Source organism: Limanda limanda, chromosome 1 (assembly GCF_963576545.1).
Source record: "Limanda limanda chromosome 1, fLimLim1.1, whole genome shotgun sequence".
Taxonomy (NCBI): Eukaryota; Metazoa; Chordata; class Actinopteri; order Pleuronectiformes; family Pleuronectidae; genus Limanda; species Limanda limanda.
In genome coordinates, this window is record NC_083636.1 from 25,074,001 (window position 1) to 25,092,962 (window position 18,962).

General features: G+C 39.1%; 1 protein-coding gene across 2 annotated transcripts in view; it reads right to left on the minus strand.

The window, feature by feature from the left end:
* clip1b (CAP-GLY domain containing linker protein 1b) overlaps positions 1-15,954 on the minus strand; it is a 35,113-nt gene extending 19,159 nt beyond the window's left edge. Inside the window, exons 1-15 of one of the 2 annotated variants that reach the window (XM_061085140.1) lie at positions 15,849-15,954; positions 12,722-12,931; positions 11,954-12,334; positions 11,662-11,795; positions 10,694-10,818; positions 10,366-10,570; positions 9,045-9,242; positions 8,279-8,382; positions 7,454-7,514; positions 6,408-6,512; positions 5,334-5,495; positions 5,122-5,217; positions 4,075-4,132; positions 3,872-3,969; positions 843-917 (exon numbers count right to left, since the gene is read on the minus strand). In XM_061085140.1, coding sequence (XP_060941123.1) covers positions 843-917; positions 3,872-3,969; positions 4,075-4,132; positions 5,122-5,217; positions 5,334-5,495; positions 6,408-6,512; positions 7,454-7,514; positions 8,279-8,382; positions 9,045-9,242; positions 10,366-10,570; positions 10,694-10,818; positions 11,662-11,795; positions 11,954-12,334; positions 12,722-12,830 — 1,911 coding nt within the window. In that variant the 5' untranslated portion in view covers positions 12,831-12,931; positions 15,849-15,954. The remainder of the gene's footprint in view (positions 1-842; positions 918-3,871; positions 3,970-4,074; positions 4,133-5,121; positions 5,218-5,333; positions 5,496-6,407; positions 6,513-7,453; positions 7,515-8,278; positions 8,383-9,044; positions 9,243-10,365; positions 10,571-10,693; positions 10,819-11,661; positions 11,796-11,953; positions 12,335-12,721; positions 12,932-15,848) is intronic. The other variant, XM_061085191.1, reaches the window with a different exon arrangement.
* Between the last annotated feature and the right edge of the window lie 3,008 nt (positions 15,955-18,962).

Below are 18,962 nucleotides of genomic sequence, written 5' to 3' on the forward strand. Positions count from 1 at the left end.
GCAGTCAGTGTGGGATTCCTGATGCGAATGCGCAACAAAAACCCTGCAGGCTACAGATGCTAAACTTGTCTGTGTGCATGTGCAAATCACTTCACAGGGCTGGGGATACACAAAGTAGCACATGCACGCGTCCTCTGCCTGCTGAACCAGTTTACACAGGGCTATGGTGAGAGCATTATTTGGTATTAAAAGAGTTTTGAGTGTAATACCACAGCACAAGTATAAGGAATGGATTAAACACTGTTACTTCTTCTCAAATAAGATGCAAACGATAGCATGTCTGGCTAACTAACTAATGACTTTAAAGGCCCAGGGGGATTTGATGAGCTAACTACATTTGTTTGTGAGGTTACATGAAACAAACTGCCCCAATCACAGATACAAAATCTGTTGTGTAGTATATCTCCACAGTGGGGAAGCTGGTTCTTGAGGTTTACACTGCAAATGTTGTGTTATGCCAGGTTACACAACATTTGCAGGACAAATCGGCCACTCCTTAACTGAAAAGCCTTTTTTCTTGTTGCATTAAAAATGAATAGCACAATTTAACTTCTGACTTGCTTGTTTGAGTGCGTATGGTAAGCTGAGCAGCCAAATGGGGATAAGTTAGAAAGACACTGAGAGTCATGACGTTAATATAACTACTGATGTTACTTATTCAGCATTTCTTTAATGGGTCTTTAAGAAAATTACATAATTACTTTGTGAACACATAAAAGCCTGTCTGACCTGCAGTTATTAAAGATGCATGAACCAACCATAACCACAGCTCGCTCATGGTCGCACTTCTTTTGTAGAGTTGTGACATTGTTTTATAAAATAATGTTAAACCAGGGACTCACCTCTGTCTCCAGCATCTTATTCTCATTAGTCAGATGATCAAGCGACAGAGCCGTCTCCTCTGACCTCTCAGTGGCCTGGAGAAGATAATACAGAAAACGTTTTTTAAATGTTTGGCTTTTTCTAAACACACAAAATCCTGTGATCTAGAGAAAACAGGACAACTTTTAAAAATGTTATTTTCTATATTTATAGAAAAAGAGAAAATATTTATGAATTTCAACTGTGGTTCTGCTTACAGTCTGGCTATTAATATGATTGTTTATGTTTATGGGTATTATTTTGGTTTGTTGTGGTGAATTTCGTTGATAATGGACAATATACCTTTTTTTAGAATGTAACATTAATTTGAACCAATGTTTTTTTGGCCACTTGGGGGCAGTTGAAACACAGCAGAGGAGTAGCCGTAGATGCGATGCATATTTCCACCTTATCAAGTTGATATAGTTAATTTATTAGCAAACAGATGCTTATTTACGGATAAGGCAGACATAGAACTAAATTAGCATTCATTTGTTGTTGTGTCAATGTTCAACTAACAAATATAAATCTGATATTCGCTCTCTTTTAGCTCAAGTTTGGTCTACTCAAATTCCTGAGATGAAACAGCTGCCAAAACTGATGTTAATAAGAGCAGTGAGAGTGAATCAAAACATGAAATGTGCTGTAAAAATCTAACAAGCTCAAACCCATTAAAATATGCTATGCAGTTCATCTCTTTAATCAAAAATAATTCATGGGATCTGTTGCTATCGTTAAATATTGATTGAACAGCAGTTGGTGAATCTGTTTTGCAGCCAGACAGCTAAGCAGCATTATGCAAATTTCAGACATTAACTTACAAGTGTGGACAAATGTATAAATCATCCAAATCACTTTCAAGTTGAAGCCAAAGTCAAGACGTAAAACATTAGCTCTCAAGGAACAGTATTCCATTTATAACCACAAAGGTCAGAGGTCAAATAAATCTTGGCTAAAAAAAGAAACAAGGTTCTTCACTGAATCTCAAGATTGTTCAGTTTCCGTTTCACACCCAGTAGGGAAGTAAATACTGTCTTATAACTGCAGACTCTAGAATTTGTATTAGTATAAAAGCAGAGGACCTAATGAGTGGATACCATATGCACTGCTTTCCATTACATTACATTACATTTCATTTAGCTGACGCTTTTATCCAAAGCGACTTACAATAAGTGCATTCAACCCTGAGGGTACAAACCAAGAACAACAAGAATCAAGACAGTAAAATTTCTTCGAAATAAAGCAAAACTACAAAGTGCTATAAGTAAGTGCCATTTTAGTGCTACCAAAGTGTTAGTTTCAAAAGTGGTTAGTGTTTTTTTTTTTTTTTTTTTATTCACGGTACAGTCGGAAGAGGTGTGTTTTTAGTTTTCGGCGAAAGATGTGTAAGCTTTCAGATGTCCGGATGTCGAGTGGGAGCTCATTCCACCATTTAGGAGCTAGGACTTTCCAAATTCAATAGCTGAGGTTTTAGCCTGTATTGATCCTAAGTGATGGCATGGAGAATCTTTCTGCTGCTATGACGTCTGACATGTGAAGAAACGTTGACTTCTAGAAATGTACGAGCATAAATACTAAATGAGTTGAAGCAGTGTGTTCCTGTGTTTCCTTTATATAACGATGACTTCATTTCTCACCTCATGAAAAATCGGCAAAACTGCATTAATGCCTAAAAGCTGCATAGTTTCCATTAAAACTAGGATTGACCAACAGTCAATATGTCACCTCTGTCGTCTGTGTCATCTGTGTTATTCTAACAAACCCCTGTTAAGCAATATAAAACATCTTACAGATCCCTCCATTTGACATGATTTAATGGATGATTCTGAAAACTTGATTATTGAAACAATGCTTTCATTGTGTAGGTGTAACAATAAAGTTGTGCTGATAGACTTTGCGTAAAGCTTTAATCAAAAAAGAAAAGTGGTCGTATTATTTAATCCACATGGGAATGTGTGCAATGTGTGCATGCGTGCAAGTAATGTTTTAACAACAGAAAATTAGCCTGAGGAGAGAGTCCGATTTGGAGCCAGAACCTTTCCTTAAATCTGTAAGAAAGCATTCTGGAGAGGTAGGATTAGTTCAGTAGGGATTATTTAAAGTGCCAAAAAAGTTTAAAATTAGCTAAATCTGAGCAATTACTTTTCCATTTCCTTTTACAGAATGCCCACACTAATTTGCTTTACTGAGACTGAGCTACCTTGGTGGGAGGCTGCAAATACCAACACACTGATTCATCATCTACATACAGCATTATTCAAGCTGCAGTCGGAGGCCGGGACAGAAGAGACAGAAGCAAGATTAGCTCTCAGGCTCATTTCTGTGCACTGCACATACAACAATAAGAAGATTGGTTACATGAGGACAAGATATTTTCACGAGTGTTGTTGTACAGTATCGTGCACTGAGATGTTTTACCAGGGGATTACTGTGCTACATAAACTGAAAACTCACATAATACAGCGGTAGAAAAAACAAATATATAAATAATTACTCTTTTACAAGCAAAAGACCTGCATTCAAAATGTATTTAAATAGTAAAGCAAAAGTTATTATTTCACAGTAACAGAGCATCATGACATTTGTATACAGATGCATAATTGCTTCTGGAGCTTTTTATATTTAATATTAATGCACACATTTTAATTAAAGATTGATTTATTTTCGGTATTCTTAGATGTTTCCATGATATATCGGTTCATTTTATGTCTAGAGAGGAAAGTCTCTTTAACACATAGGCATCTAAAACATGAAAGGCTGCTTTCTTGCTAGAGGTCACAATCACAAAAAAGCCACTAGTTGAATTTCAGATAATGTATCAAATTCTATTTTAGGTCAGTTTAAGCTACTGTAGTTTTTTATGTAAAATCCAAAATCTGAAAAGTTAAGCTGCCAAATAATAGGTGGAGCAGAATGTGTAAAGTTGCAAATAATGGGAATATTCAAGTTAAGTCCAAGTACTTCAAAGTACAGCACTTGAGTAACTGTACAAAGTGATTTGTAAACCTACCTTTGTCAGCCGGACCTTCAGCTCCTTCTCTCTACACTTGCTCTCCTCTTTCAGGGTCTGAGAACCTTTCTTCGACTGCTCCACACTCTTCTCCAATTCTGAAGGAAACAGAAGGTCAACTGTAATAACAATTTTGAAGCAGAAATAGATCACCTACCATTTAATCGGCATAAGGATGGTAGATATACTGTATATCTGTTTACCTTGCATGGTCTTTGCTGTCCTCCTGTTTTCCTCCTCAGCTATCTCAAGCGTTTGTCTCTGAAATGGAGAAACATCAGCTTGACTAAGAGATAATCACTTACATGGCAACATTCTTGTACCTTGAGCTAAGCGGGCAGTAATGAGCGAATCCAGAGAACATGAAAAGTTTGTGGATGAAATAACTCTCTTAATGAGGCCACTTTCTCGATGCCCACGAGCAAAACACCTCACGGTGAAAAAATCTCCAGTTACAGACGTGCCTTTCTTAGTGGAAGCGTGCTTGTCGTGTTATACAGCCATTTTCATGCCTTCGCAATTTCGGTCCGGACTTCCTCCAGGGTCTGACTTTTACATGTCAACAATGCAGCAGGAGATACTCAGCTCAGTTCACAACAACACTGAAATCCCTGGAGTGGTGAAGGATGGTGCAGAAGGCAGAGGCAGAATGTAACATATTCATTTCACAAGTTTTTGTTGCAAAATGAAAAGCCTCCTTCCATCTTCATCAGTGTCTTCAATGCTTTTTCATTGAGAGATAGTTTCTGAGATATCATTTTTTGAATTTTTGTGTCTGTGGTGTGTTAGTATGTCTGAGTAGGCAGTCCATCATATGTGTCCCAGGACATATTTGCATTCACACAGCAAAAAGAATGTGGCCAGATGTGTCACCTCTGAGACTGGCCTCGGTGATCAGAGCTCAGGATGCATTTAGGTGCATTCAGACAAGTACTTAGCGCTGAGCACGTGTGATCAGATCACTTAAGACTGGTGTTAGTACCAGATCTGAACTGGCTCTTAACGTAGAGTCTATCAGAGCTGACCTGTAATAGACACCTGTGACATGGAGGCTTTGGGCTCTGGAGAAACAGTTTATCTGGGCAAGTATGGACAATTATTTGCTTCTCACGACATTTTTATTTTCTTGTTTTTCGCTAGTACTTGTTTGAAATAAAACAAATAAGTGAAAAAGTCACTAAAGCATTGAATGTCACTGTATCAAATTGTATTTTTCTACTGTTTATTTGGGATTATTATTTCTTTCTTACCAGGCTGCTCAGCTGCTGTTCCAGAGAACTCTTATCCTGCTGCACAGACTGAAGCTCTTTCTGTTGGCTCTCCAGGTCCACGCTCAGCTCACTGATCTGTTGTGGACACACAATATAGCACATACACATGTACATATATAAATAATGCATTATCACAGCAGCAAAGCTTAATAACAAGGATATATGCCTATTTCCTAATGTTTTCCACAAACCCTTTTCTCTTGAGACTGTGCCTGGGCCTTGAGGCTGCTAATCTGTTGCTGGGACAGAGACACAGCATCCTCCTTCTGCTGGGACGCCCGGAGCCGGAGCTGGAGATCTGCCACCTCCCTCTCCAGCTCCATGATCCTGGAGCGCTCAGACACAGTGGCCACCTGCAGCAGTAAATGCAGAGAGGAGGCATGAGGGTGAAAGAGGATACAGGAGAAGCTGACAGAGGAGAAGAGACCTGGGTTTTAAAACCTGAAGCCCATACGGGGAACTCCGTTGACATGTCTATTGTAATGTGAGGGAGGGTAGCAACTGAATCATACAATCATCTACAATCATTATATTTTATTTACTGGTTTCTTAGATAAGTCATTATCAAAAATAAACAGTATTAATAAGACAAACACAATCCCTGTGGTTAAGCCATCATAACATGACCATAATCCAAAATTTGTACTTACCAAACTACTGGAAGTCACTCGAGAAATGTATATGTAAGTAAATCTCCTGTAAAATCTATGTAATTACGCACTAAAGGAAATATCCTCATAAACACACACTATAGTTTATTCTGGCTTATTCTTACACATACTGTCCTCCTGCACAAACTTTTCCCTAGAGTACCAAATTCAGATAAATCCGCCATTGAAAATAGTCCCCATCAAATGCATATACATTTCAGGGGTATTTTCCAAGTTTGGGGCTGAGTGCAAGGGAAAGGGCAGAGAAGTTTGAACATTCAAAGAAAAACGTGACACATTGTTGGTCTTTTCATGGGATTTGCAGCAGTGGAAAGGGTGCCAGCCTTATCCTTTAAGTCCAACAATGTCAAAGCACAGGCATTCCCAAAATGGGTCCTTTAATAGGACTTTCATGCACACATGCATCATTTTCAGGAATATGGCCCAGGCCAATGAGCTTTAAGCATCACTATGCCAGAGCTACTTGGATGAAGCTACATCTGAGGCACCATCGGATAAATAGGTCAGTTTACATAATGTTTGCACTGTGGTTCCTTTAACATATCAAAATCACATCACTCAGTCCTGCGGTGGGACTGGGACAGCCAGCATTACCCTAGTGTCCTCTAAATCCCTCTGGAGTTTTTCAGCTTTGGTCTTTTCAAAGAGCAGGCTCTGCTCAAGCTCCTTTATGTGGGCATGCTCCAGCCTGGTCTGCGTCTGTTAGTAAGAGAGAGCAGGAAGGGTAGAACAAACCAATGCAACACTGACATGCCAGGCAAGACTTTAGAGAAAAGAGCAGTGAGGGGGTAAGAAAGCACTGATGGTTCCAATCGTTTCAATTACATCAGTTGGTTGTGCTTATTCTGCTCAGAGGAATATCTGCAATTAACTATTTTGAGTATCTCAGTCTGACTCTCAGCTTCTTCAGAAACTTTTAACTCTCTTCTATGGGCACCTGAAGGAGACTAATCCAGGCAGTAAATCTTCACAAGAGTGACAAAGAAGCAGATAAAGAAGAGGAGGATGGAAGCGCAAAGGAAGACTGAAGACGAGGCAAGACAAAAACAGCTTTCAAGAAGAGGCGTGTGGATGAGACCATGATGAAAGGATAGTAATATACAAGTACTGCAGATGGGTAGAAAAATCTGAGTGGAAGGATAAGTGAGTTAAGTTTGAATGAATAAATAAAAGGAGCCGGAAGACTGGCATGTCTTAAGAAGAAATGAAATGAATGATTCAAAGAGCGCAGGAAAAGGAAAAACTGATCCAAGAGCTGTAATTTAGTTTTGTGGCCCCTTTTTTCCCATTTTGAAATCACTTACTGCGCTTTAACAAATTAGAACAGAGCAAACAGAGCAAGTACAAGCAAAAAGCTCAAAACTCATGAAAGAAGTGCAGAAGAAGTATTGATTTATAAAGAACTGAATGGATAAGTTATTGCAAAATTAGTTATCAACTTATTGGTAAGTTTGTGAAGGTGTTCATTTAAAAGTTTCAGTTTGACAATGAAAAGCAGAACTAGAAAAACTGATCCCTGAAGAGAAAATACAATACACACAGAGCGGAAAGAGGAAGAAAACTAGTGAAGTAAAAATAAAAGTAATTAATTAGTATAAAATGTTAATAACTGACAGACAGACAGACAGACAGGTAGATACCTCCAGGTCTCCTTTGGTAATGCAAACCTCTTCCACACGAAACTGCAGATCCTCCACTTTTCTGTCAAACAGGAATAATAATAAAATTTCATCATAAATATTAGATTTCAATACATATTTTTAATTTAATTATTAAATGGGAAGTTAATGAGGTGCATGAAGCCAAAATGTAAAAAGCTGTGGCGCTTGGAATGCTCCCTTTAGTCTGATAGTGAAATATAATATTATATCATCCCAGGTGGCTTCTTGAAGATATCAGCTGAGTCAGTGGCACTTTTTCAAAAGCTTGAAATAAAAAACAGACTTTTAATTTCTATCTTTTTAATAATATCTTATCCATTATGTTTAGACACTCGGTTCTGTGTTTATGTAGAAATAACTACAATCAGCTACTGAATAATTGTTTGGCTCCATCAAACATTAATTTGGAGCAGGAAGGACATTCGGCTGTTGGGATATATCAGTGAACATATAATGATTATTAGTTCAACATTGTCTAGTGCAGAAAAAAGAGATGAATGCAAAGTCATTGCAGACAGAATAATTGCTAGTTTAGTTGTGCACCCTCATAAATGCAATAAAAAGACAGGAGACAGGTAACACTGTATCAAATGTTGACGTCGATCAAAATGAATATATTCTGAACCGTGCATATTTATTCAGGTTATGAATTTTTCATTTCGTGCACCTCTTACTTTCAGACTTCTGGATCAGTGTAGTAGTTTTATTATCCTACTTCATCTCTCACTTGAGTCTGCTGTGTCTGCTCTCACCCCTGACATTACAATCCATGAACAGTATCATGTTTAAAGTCAGACCTCCCACCTTTTCTCCTCCTCCAGCTGGTTGAGCAGCTCCACTTTGTCTCGATCTGCGGCTTCCACCAACGAACGCAGCTGATCCAGCTTTGCCTCCATCTCCATGGTATACTGAAACATCCGCAACCACAATGCAGTCTATTTAAGATGGAATTCATACTATTACAATATCTGTGAAAGAGATCCCGCACATTGTCCAACTTAGTAGTAGAAAATCTGATTCGATAAGATCTTTGTAGTACAAATTCTAGTTGTGGGCCTAGTAGTAGTCGTACATGTTGCTCTTATGAGTGTATTACAAAAGAAACTTGATAAAACTTTGACCTTTGACGGTTCATAAGAAAGATTTAAGCCTCTGTCAATAAGAGGCAGCATTGTGTCATCATAGATATGTGCAAAAGTGACTCTTTAAAAAGGTGCATGATTTCTTTAGCAGGAAACTCACAGAAACACAAGTCTGATCAATTATAGTGTTAAAAAGCTGTTTTCCAATTAGTCATGTTTCCTGACTGCAACCACTGTTCAGATCTAAGATATTCTTCTAATTGAGTTGTGTTTGTTCTGTCATGTATTGTGTATTTGAAATGTTTTTGTTTATTGTATGTTTCGTTTCAAAATTCCTAATAATTTTTTTATTGAGTTGTGTTGAACTAACATTAATAGCTGGGGGTAAACATATAATTTAACAACTACTAGCTAGCAGCTTTTGGTAAAATAAACCAGTTTAATTAAGTCATTTTTCTCCGTTTTCGTAGCCTTAGTTCCTGCTTCACCTGATCCCTTCCTTTCATCAGCATAGTCAGCTCCTGCTGCACCTCTCCTGCGTGGCTGGTCACTTTTGCAATTTCACATCTCTCCAGGTCTCTCTCCGCCAGCAGCTGTTCAATGTGCTGCTGCTTCTCCTTCAGCGCCTCCTGCAGGGCTGTGGTGCCAGAGATCTTCCGAGCATACCGCGCAGATGTCTCCGTCAGCTGAAACATCACAGCATACATTCATATTTAACACCAAGTACTGTATGTTATCTAATATTGTTGTCCAGGGCATTTTATACTGCTAGGGTATGAACTGTCTTTCTGGTTCCTAAGGCCTAAAGGTGGCATATGAAATAGCAAATTATAAGTAACACACAAACAATAAAGTCTAATTTCCCTGCTGTGGAATTGATAAGAAATATCCTTATTTAGAAATATTAATTTAGCTTGCATACACCAATGCAAAACATAACACACAATGAGGCCCCAGTGTGTAATCATTTGTCTGAAACTACATTTATCTATACGTATTTGTTTTTCCTAATACATTATGATTGAAATAAACTCCTGTATTTAATTCACGGACATGTAAATCTTATGGAGTCGATATAAACCAGACTTCCCTTCCTCTTGTGGTCATTTTGAGACAAGAACAGCACTTTGTGGTTGTGGTAAGTGAAACAATGACTCAGGTTTCAGCTGAAAAAATCCTCCAGTTTGTGTCACTTTTTCTACATTTAACCAAGAGGAAGAGCTGTGATTGCCTAAAAAGTTCATACATGCTCAAATCATGTATACATTTCAATGATCTGAAATTGGGAAAACAAAATAATGAATTATATTTTCACAGAAAGGTGTACAGATTTGTTAGAGATACATGTTAAATGTTTAACATAAAATTACACTATGGTAGTATTACACATGTCTCAAAACATTTTCTCAATGCAAATTAGTAGAAGGGCTCAGACTACAGAATTTTTACCTAACCAGCTCTGGTCTCTCTGTCACTCTCATTGGCCGTTGTGGTTCCTTTCGGAAAGTAATGGCATAATCATTCAATTTGTTATCCTAAAAATAAAGCATGTTTGGTAATTATCAGGGCGGCCCTTATGATTCTGTTGGGAGTTTGGTGTGTAAGAATCACTCTGTAACCCCTCAACCCTGCCATCCAAAATTTCTCAGAAGCTATTAACTGATGGTCAAAACAGAAAATCAACTGCAATTCAAAACAGAGTGAAAAAGGGACAAGAGGGGAAAACATAATCCTGCCACTTAGAGTGAAGTTTGGGGATGAGCTGCAGAACCAGTCAGCATGAAGCCAACAACATAGTGTGGTTCTTACCAGTCCTGCTCGGCTGGGTTTGCCGCTGATTGAGGAGGTGGCGGAGCTGAGCGAGCTGATGGAGGAGGCACTTGGACTCCTCTTCAGAAGGCCGGACCTCCTCCGTGAGCTCTTCGCCTTGGTAGGTGTTGTGCAAGGGAAGCCAATACGCGTCACCTTGTGGACCGGGGCAAACAAGCCAAACCTCGGCATGCACTGAAAGTACCTGAGGGGGAAACCAGGTTGCAGCACAGAGTCAGAACACGGAGACAGAACCAGTAACAGCTGCTGGTTCAGGAAGATTTTTTAACTGAACTTTAGCCGATATTATACATTTGTCATTGTTTACCTGGTCCCTGCTACAGCTCCATCATTCTTGCCAAGTGGTTCATCTAGTTCGACTCCACACCAGTATCCCTTGGCAAAGTCTGTCTCTCCCAGAAACCGCACAACTCCTGCCTTGCTACCACCCACCTACACATGAAAAGAATTACATACAAATTATGTTTGATATAGCATGTTTTTTTTCTCTACTTTAAGCATATGAAGCTCACTGACCAGTTGACTTGAAAGTTGACCTGATCAACCCAAATTGACATCTTTTATAGAAAAATACTAGATTGTTAACATTGTCATCGCCAGATTGATTTCCAATTCATGATTTATTCTAAGTTTTCTTTGCATTGTGGTTCGTTAAATAAGCCACTGCTTCCTGGAGCACTCTTATAGAATAGGAATCGTCTTTGCATTATTCCTAAGAGACTCCAGATTCTGCGCTCAGACGTGTTCATAACAACACAGAAATCTCCAGAGTGTTCAGGTAAGGGGGGGGTGCAGTAGGCCAACGCAGGATGTAACATGTTAATTCTGCTGCTTGGATTACATGTTTTTTGTTTACAGCATATCAAAAGGCCCTTATCGTGTAAAGGTCTTTTGACGTTTTCGCCTGTGTCCTCTACATGTGTGGCACCGCTTTTCCATTCTCAGATATTTTAAGCCTATTTTTATTTTTTTTTCATTTTTTTGTCTGTCATCCACTTGTCCCAATGCTCACAGTGAATACTCTGGAGGATCTCCTGCTGTGCTCTCACATCAGCTCATTCAGACATTCTTATAGGAGTTTTTACTAGGAGATGGGAAGAGAAAATCTGGAAGAAAGTCTGGAGGTTTTCACAAGGACATTTGCGTTATCACATACAGCCCCTCAGTAGAATGTCCCGAGATTCTCCAGAGTTCAATGCACGTCTGAGACAATATAACTACTCATTATGAATGATTACTGACTCTGCTCAAAAACAAAATGTAAGGATGACTTACCAGCACACGGTCGACCAGCCTCAGCTCCCTACTGTTCTTCTTCATGGAGTCTGGGTCTGAGAGGTTTGACACCGACTCGCTGGACGTGAGCATTCGGTTGAGCAACCCACTTGTCTTTATGCCAGTGCCCTGAACTGAACAAAGAAATTATTTTTCACTATGCTGATGTGACATAATAAAACAAGCACAAATCAAAAAAGTAAGATAGTGTAGTGCATTGTTTTAAATTACTGAAAACTAATTAAGTATTTGATTTCTGTTTATTTTCACGTATACATTTGAGAGATGTTACCGGTTGAGGTAGAGCCAACAGGTGCAGGCTGGCTTGTTGCAGAGGCTGCTTGTGCTGGGCTGGCCTGGCCCCCGTTTTCCTCCTTCTCTGGCAGGGCAGTCCTGGATAGCTTTGAAGGCCGCGTGAAGATCCCCCTCCCATCCTCACACTCGAAGTACCGGACCCCTGTTACCGACCCGTCGTTCTTCCCAATTGGCTCCTCTAGCACGATTCCCGCCCACTGCCCAGGAGCGAACTGTGTGCCCCCTATAAACTGCACAGAGCCGGGCTTGTTGCCATTGACCCAGACCCTCTCCCCTAACTGGAAGTCGCCACATCCATCTGGAGTTGGGGAGGTAACACCACCAGGGGACTTCTCAGGAGGAACTGGCTTTGGAGTACCTGCAATCACAAATTTGTTTTCATCAGCCTTTTTGTTGTTTATACAACCGTGTACAGGTCAGTTAAAAACTCCCTCCCAACTTCTCAGCTATCTCTTGGTTTTGACTTAAAGCTCCTACAAGGATATTCCCATTTTTGTTGAATTTGGCATCTCTGTGGACAAAAGTGGTAAAAACCTTGGTCCAGACAGCACATGCATTTGTTTTGGAAGTAGTGAAAAAAAGACACACATGTAACGAGTTCAGGGCGTACACCAACAAACATTGCGACAACGCAAGTTTAATTCATTATTTTATTGTGGAAACGAAAACACTCGTGAGAACCTCCACTAATATTGCCACTCATCTATTCAAAGGTTAATTGTTGAGGGAACTGCTTAGTCCTTACCTGAGGACGGGGACGTCCTTGTTGGCACCCCTGATGGACGGACTATTTTACTGGGCGGCTTGAGTCCGCTGACCTTGCCTGGTGTCGTCATGGCGGCTGGTTTGTCCATGGCTGGGGATAGTGGGAGGTGTGTGGGGTGTCCGGCCTGATCAAGGTGGAGGACAAGGCCTTCCCCACCCCCCCGCACAATCCCAATATGAGGGAATAGAGCTGAAACAAACAAAACTGTCTACTTAGTTATTTTAAATATAAAACAAGGAAAGTCAATGAACACAGCTGCAACGTGTGCTGGAACATGACACAAATTTAGAACCATACCTGGACCAGTTAATGTTGCATTCTGTTAACTTAAAGTCATGTATTGTTGTCAACCACTTACAGAGCCTTCAAACTGATCTAACTCATCACTCGATCTTTATCCTCATTCCTCATTCATTTTTTTGAGCAGAAAAATTATCTTGACGATAATGTAATCATGACCAGAGGCTGAGGCAATACACTGACAAGCAAAGACACAAGTATTTAAACCTTATAGAGCTGAAAATGATTATCAAAAGAAGATGATAACGAAAAAACATTATATAGTTTTGAGATTTTCATATATTTGTGTCACAGTTGGCAGAATTTCTGAGGTTTGGACAAAATAAATTTTTTTAAAATGGCACCTTAGTCTCTAGATAGTTTCAATTGAAATATGATATATTTATGATGTAAGAAGCTGGAATTCAATTAAAATTCAATGATTGCATAAGAAAATGACTGAAATGATTTATCAATGGTAAAAATACTTAATCACCACAAGTCTACTAATTATGACAGTTAAAACCAAATGCCTGCTCCCTTAACAATTTGGGTGACTGTTATTTAGGAAGTGATGCATTTTCTATCTTACGGAGATATGTTGTCACTTAATGACTAATTTTCTACTGGTGACCAGTTGTCAGGTAAAACATTAATAAATCTAATATGATTTAATGTTATAAAACACTGAACCAGAGAAACCTCGCAGGGAGGGGACTACTTTGTATCTGCTCTGTAGTCAACAAACACAACTGTAACTCAGTGGGAGCTGCTGCACTGCTAAGCGACTGAACTCTGGACCGCTCTCCACACCTCCTACAAGTCACGTCCCAATGTTTATTCCTGAGCTATGAATCATCACCCATAGATAGCAACACTGACCACACGTCACATGTAGCTTCTCTCTATGTCCCTGCTCTAGGGCCATGAGGACAAATGCCTTTTCATGAACTGTATACTGCACTTGTCAAATCAAGAGCGACTGTTTTTTCACCTCAGACACTGAAATAAGATTTTATCCCCCTGCAGGTCTGTAGGTGGTGGACATTTTACTCATGAGGCTGATGATTCACTCCAACTGCAACTAGGTCAACGCAGACATTATGTTTCATTCACTAACGACAATATAATCACACACATAGATATAAAAAGATGAAGATATAACAAAGACTGTGCAGAGCAACAACAATTGGTCAATACATTTTTTTTTATAATTTACTATTTTGACAGAAGTTGGTCATTTTTTAAGCAAATGTGTGAAAGTTTAATATGTTCTTTATCATTAAAGAGTGTGAATTGAACATTTTGAAGTATTAGAGTGGTGGTATAATAACACCAGACATATGAAAACCTCTCCTCTGGTTGTGGTAAATTACAACCCCTATTTTCTGTTTCTGTGAGAAATAACCAGTTGATTGGTCTATGATGGTTCCCATGCTGACAGTTTGTCAGTGCTCTAGATATGAGACAATTCATTGATCGGTTGATTTTTTTTATTTATTGAGGGACAGATGTCAAATACCACATAGGTGGATTTTCAGTTTAATTATTGAACATTTTGAAGCATTAGAGTGGTGGTATAATACCACTCTAATGTGGTAATAATAGGTTTGATTAAAGCGGCATTGGAAGGAGTAGGCAGATAAAGAACAACAGTGAGTGGAGGCTTAAGGCTTCTTAAACCAGGTGGGAAGATATCCTCCACTGATTTTTATGATAATGACGGCTCAACATTTTGGGGGTCTAACAAGCAGCAAAAGAAATTATAATATGTTTACTTATAACATAAATCAATAGAAGAACGTTTGTATTTTCACTGTTTTCTGACATTTTATTCAGAAAACATCAAGCAGTTATTAAAGAAAATAGTTGTCTGATGCATTGAGTATAACAATAATCAGTGATTGCAGCCTTATGATACTTCTGTGGTGGAATAACAAGACCCTGCATGGTTGCTTTTCTGTGGGTTTATTGCTGGCTAAATAAAAGGAAGAAAATATGATGAATTACAGATTTAAAACAATATAAACTAAAAGATGAACTGACAGGTTTCCACACAGAGTTCTCCCCACAAGACCAGGGCCACAAGCAAGAGGAGGAGTGGTACTAATTTATAATCAATCTATAATCGATCAAACAATTCAGACCTAACTAATGTGGAGGAAACCTGAGTCTAATGTGTCGTCTTGGGGGTGGGGGTCTGGGGGTCCTGAGCAGTCGACCCCATCCAGTGAACCAGGCAAGAGGAGGAGGATGCTCGGTTTGTTATGTTACCTGAGAGCCCGCCCCGCCCAACCGGTGCAGCCACACCAAAACAACAAGCACACCCGGAGCTGTCAGACCTCCTCCTGCAGCTTCTCACGCTGTCACCGCTTCGTCCCCGGCCTCACACACCGTGGCCGCTGGGCACAAACACAACAACCTCCATGATAACAACCCAGCACCGCTGCTTCTCCAGCGGGGCAGACACACGCAGAGCCCGGGCCCGTGGTGTTGATGTCTGGGCTCTGTTCTCTCCCCACCCACGCTGCCTCCCCGGAGCCAGTGGGATAACTTTGGTGGGAACACTTTCTCTCACCAACCCGGCACATTGACTGCCCGCTCCCGGCCAGCACACATGAAGTGAGGCGGCTGCTCCCGGAGCTTTGAGCCCGCTCGAACTTTCCTCTCTGTCATGTCCAGGGTCGCTGCTGGAGGAGAACCACAGCTAGCTAGCTACAGATTAGCATGGCAGAACAAGCTGAGGGTTAACGCCCGAGACGACTGGCGCCATGTTGAGGCGACATTGAAGCAGAATAGAAGCAGTCGAGTCTTTGCGGAGGCTTACTTGGTGTTTATGTCGGCGAGCCGGGTCTCAGGGCGGGATGTCGTGGCTCCACTTCACCGAGCAGCTCGTCTCCACAGCCCGACAGCATGACGTCAGCCTGGGTATTGATGCTGCCTTCACGGACCCGCGTACATCCCAGCTCCATCAGAGATGTGATTCGTCAAACAAATGTTCAAATCTGCATCGTAAAGCAAATTTCAACAAAATCAAATCCTGATCATTTCCTCGTTCCTCCCAACTACAACATCATCAGAGATTTAATTCGTCAAAGGAAAAAACGAATCTATAAATCTTTACCTTAAAGGTCCAGTGTGTAAGATTTAGGTGAAAGGGATCTATTGGCAGAAATTGAGTATAAAATAATCAGAGTGATGTTTTCACTTGCATGTTTCATCTAATTTATACGAATTGTTAATTTCATTAACCTAGAATGGGCAATGAGGCTTCCACCGTCTTCATGTTCATGGTGGCCATCATGGAAGACCACTGGGAAAAGACTTTTAAAAGGCTTCCTGTCCTTCTCAAGAGACCAAACTCAGACACAAAATTACCATTTATAAATCAATTGCTGTTTTTTCTCCATTGGTTGTCATTTTGCATCATTTTGCATTTTTTTTTGCGAGGGTTTGTAACAGTTTAGAGTCTCTCTGGTCATTTAACGTTGTGATGGAAATTTGACCTGGTGAGACTTCTGAAATAAAGAGACTAGAGAATCATAGTCTTTTGAATATACTCAATTCCTTGCAGGGAAGGTCAGACAATCATACAGCATGCGAAGAGCATTCTGCAGAGGGAGTGACAAAGAAACAGTTGCAGGTGTGTACTTTTTATGCAGATGCAGTGAAGAGATGTGTGTTTGTGAAGAGTTAAACTACGTGTGTGTGTGTTTGCATGAACTATGTGTGTGAACTGAGTGAAGGGTAAAATCCCAGGAGATAAGACACAGGATGAAGGCCTCTTCGAGGTCTTGGTAGGAGGAGAAGAGCACAGTCTCAGATTTGTGGCCCTGATGTCTTCTTGACAGTTACACAAGCAGAAATAGTATGCACAAGTAGAGATAATATATATTGTAGTGTATTGGTAGAATTTTCCATTACAACATGTAATTGGCAGTTCCATTCTCTGTTGTAGCACAGTCTTAATAGTACTGTTGTGTATTTGTATTTTGTTTTGAGTCTTTATAGTAGTTGTATGTCTTGTGTGAGACTTTTTGGTTGCTTTGTATCTCTTTGTAGTTATTTAATTGTCTTTTTAACAAAAAATGTGACACATACAGAGGCTCAATGGTTTTGCAGGCCCGGGGTCCTGTGCCCGATAGGCCCATTCAGTAATAAATCTATGTTACTCATTAAAACATCACCTCTTATGTGTTTTCAACATGACTAAAAGGAGACAAAATTCCCTTTCTTAGTTTGGTCTTCTAGTTTATTAAAGTGTTTATCCAATGCCAGGCATGACAGGAAGACCTAGGAGTTAGGACCACAGCAGAACAGGGGGGAAATAAAAACATAGAAACAAGGTAATTGCATGTTCTGTTTGTGTCAGGCATGGTTACCACACAAATATTATACAGGCTGAATCTGTCCAAAGATAAAGTCTTCAGGTTTGTCTGTAAAAACAATCAGTGACTGATTGTTTTTGACTAAAATATCCTGATCTCTTTGGATTTATTTATTTATATATATATATATATATATATATATATATATATATATATATATATATATATATATATATATATATATATATATATATATATATATATATAACAAAGTTGATCCAAAGCTCATATAATATGATGTGTCAGCAGAAAGACTCAGTCAAAAAAAGAATGCTACAAAGTTGGAACGTTTCAAGTATACATCTCCTTTATCCAAACAATTCCTCTGTTCAGTAACACGGGAAGAATAGAAACAAAGGGGGGACATTTTTAATTGAAATTTCTAACTTTGGACAACATACACAAATGATTTAACTTATTTAGTTACGACAGTCCTGGGTTATTGGTTTGGTTCAGCAAACCCTCTGATTCCTGTATTATATTTGTTACGAGACAAAACTCCAAAACCAAATATATCTTAATGTACATTTGTTGTTTTATTATTATAGTGGGTTTAATTAATGAGCCATTGAAAGGACTAGATGGATACAATTATAGTAACAGCATCCACTGATAGGTGTAGACCTGACAGATTAAACGGTGGGTTTGGAAGATGGGATCTCTTCCTGGGATCTTTTAAGAAAAGCTTTCAAGAGTTGCCAAAATGCACACATTTCTTTTAATTTTATTGACTCAATTTCTCACACACCATTTTTTATTGTTGACCTTTCTGTCGCCATGTGTCTGATGTTTCTTTGCAAAATCAATACAAATCCTAAATGCATAATGATATACACAACTTCTTTAGTCCGTACAGCCATCACAACATAACCAACAGGAATATGGCAAAAACATACTATAAAGTTTATTCATATTCTCCAATGTTTAACTAATTTTTGAAAACCAGGCAGAATGTGTCAGGATACAAAGACAGGAAAATGAAAAACTATGTATAATGATATACGCTTTCTTTCCTAGTTGATTCACAAACCAGTCTGTGGAGTGTTTTGTCAACAGTTTACTGATATCACTCAAGAAATCTAAACATGCCTCTGACTGTTCATCTGATTTGTACTGTAAATATTATTTTCCTGGCAGATAGACAGGCTTTGCTGTTTAAAGTTGAAGTGACTGACAAAGTAAAGGATTTTGTTAACTACCTTAATGTTGAAAACCCACAAAAGAAGATCCCTCACTCACCACAACAGATGTAACATTTGCAATCATTTACAGTAAATATTTAAAAATAACTCATATGCAAATAGAGATAATTAATTGTGAATGGTTCATAATTAACTTACTTACACACTGCAACCACTCACAAGGGTTTATGTTATACAATTACAAACACACTGCAACAATCAGCTAATTCTTTGGGTTGTGTAATCTTTATCGTTTATAATAACATATTTAACCCATTCATACATTTTATTTAAGTTATATCTGCATTATGCTTTAATAAAATCGGACAAAATTCCCTGCAATGTAAGAAGGGAACATAGCAGCACCTGGCT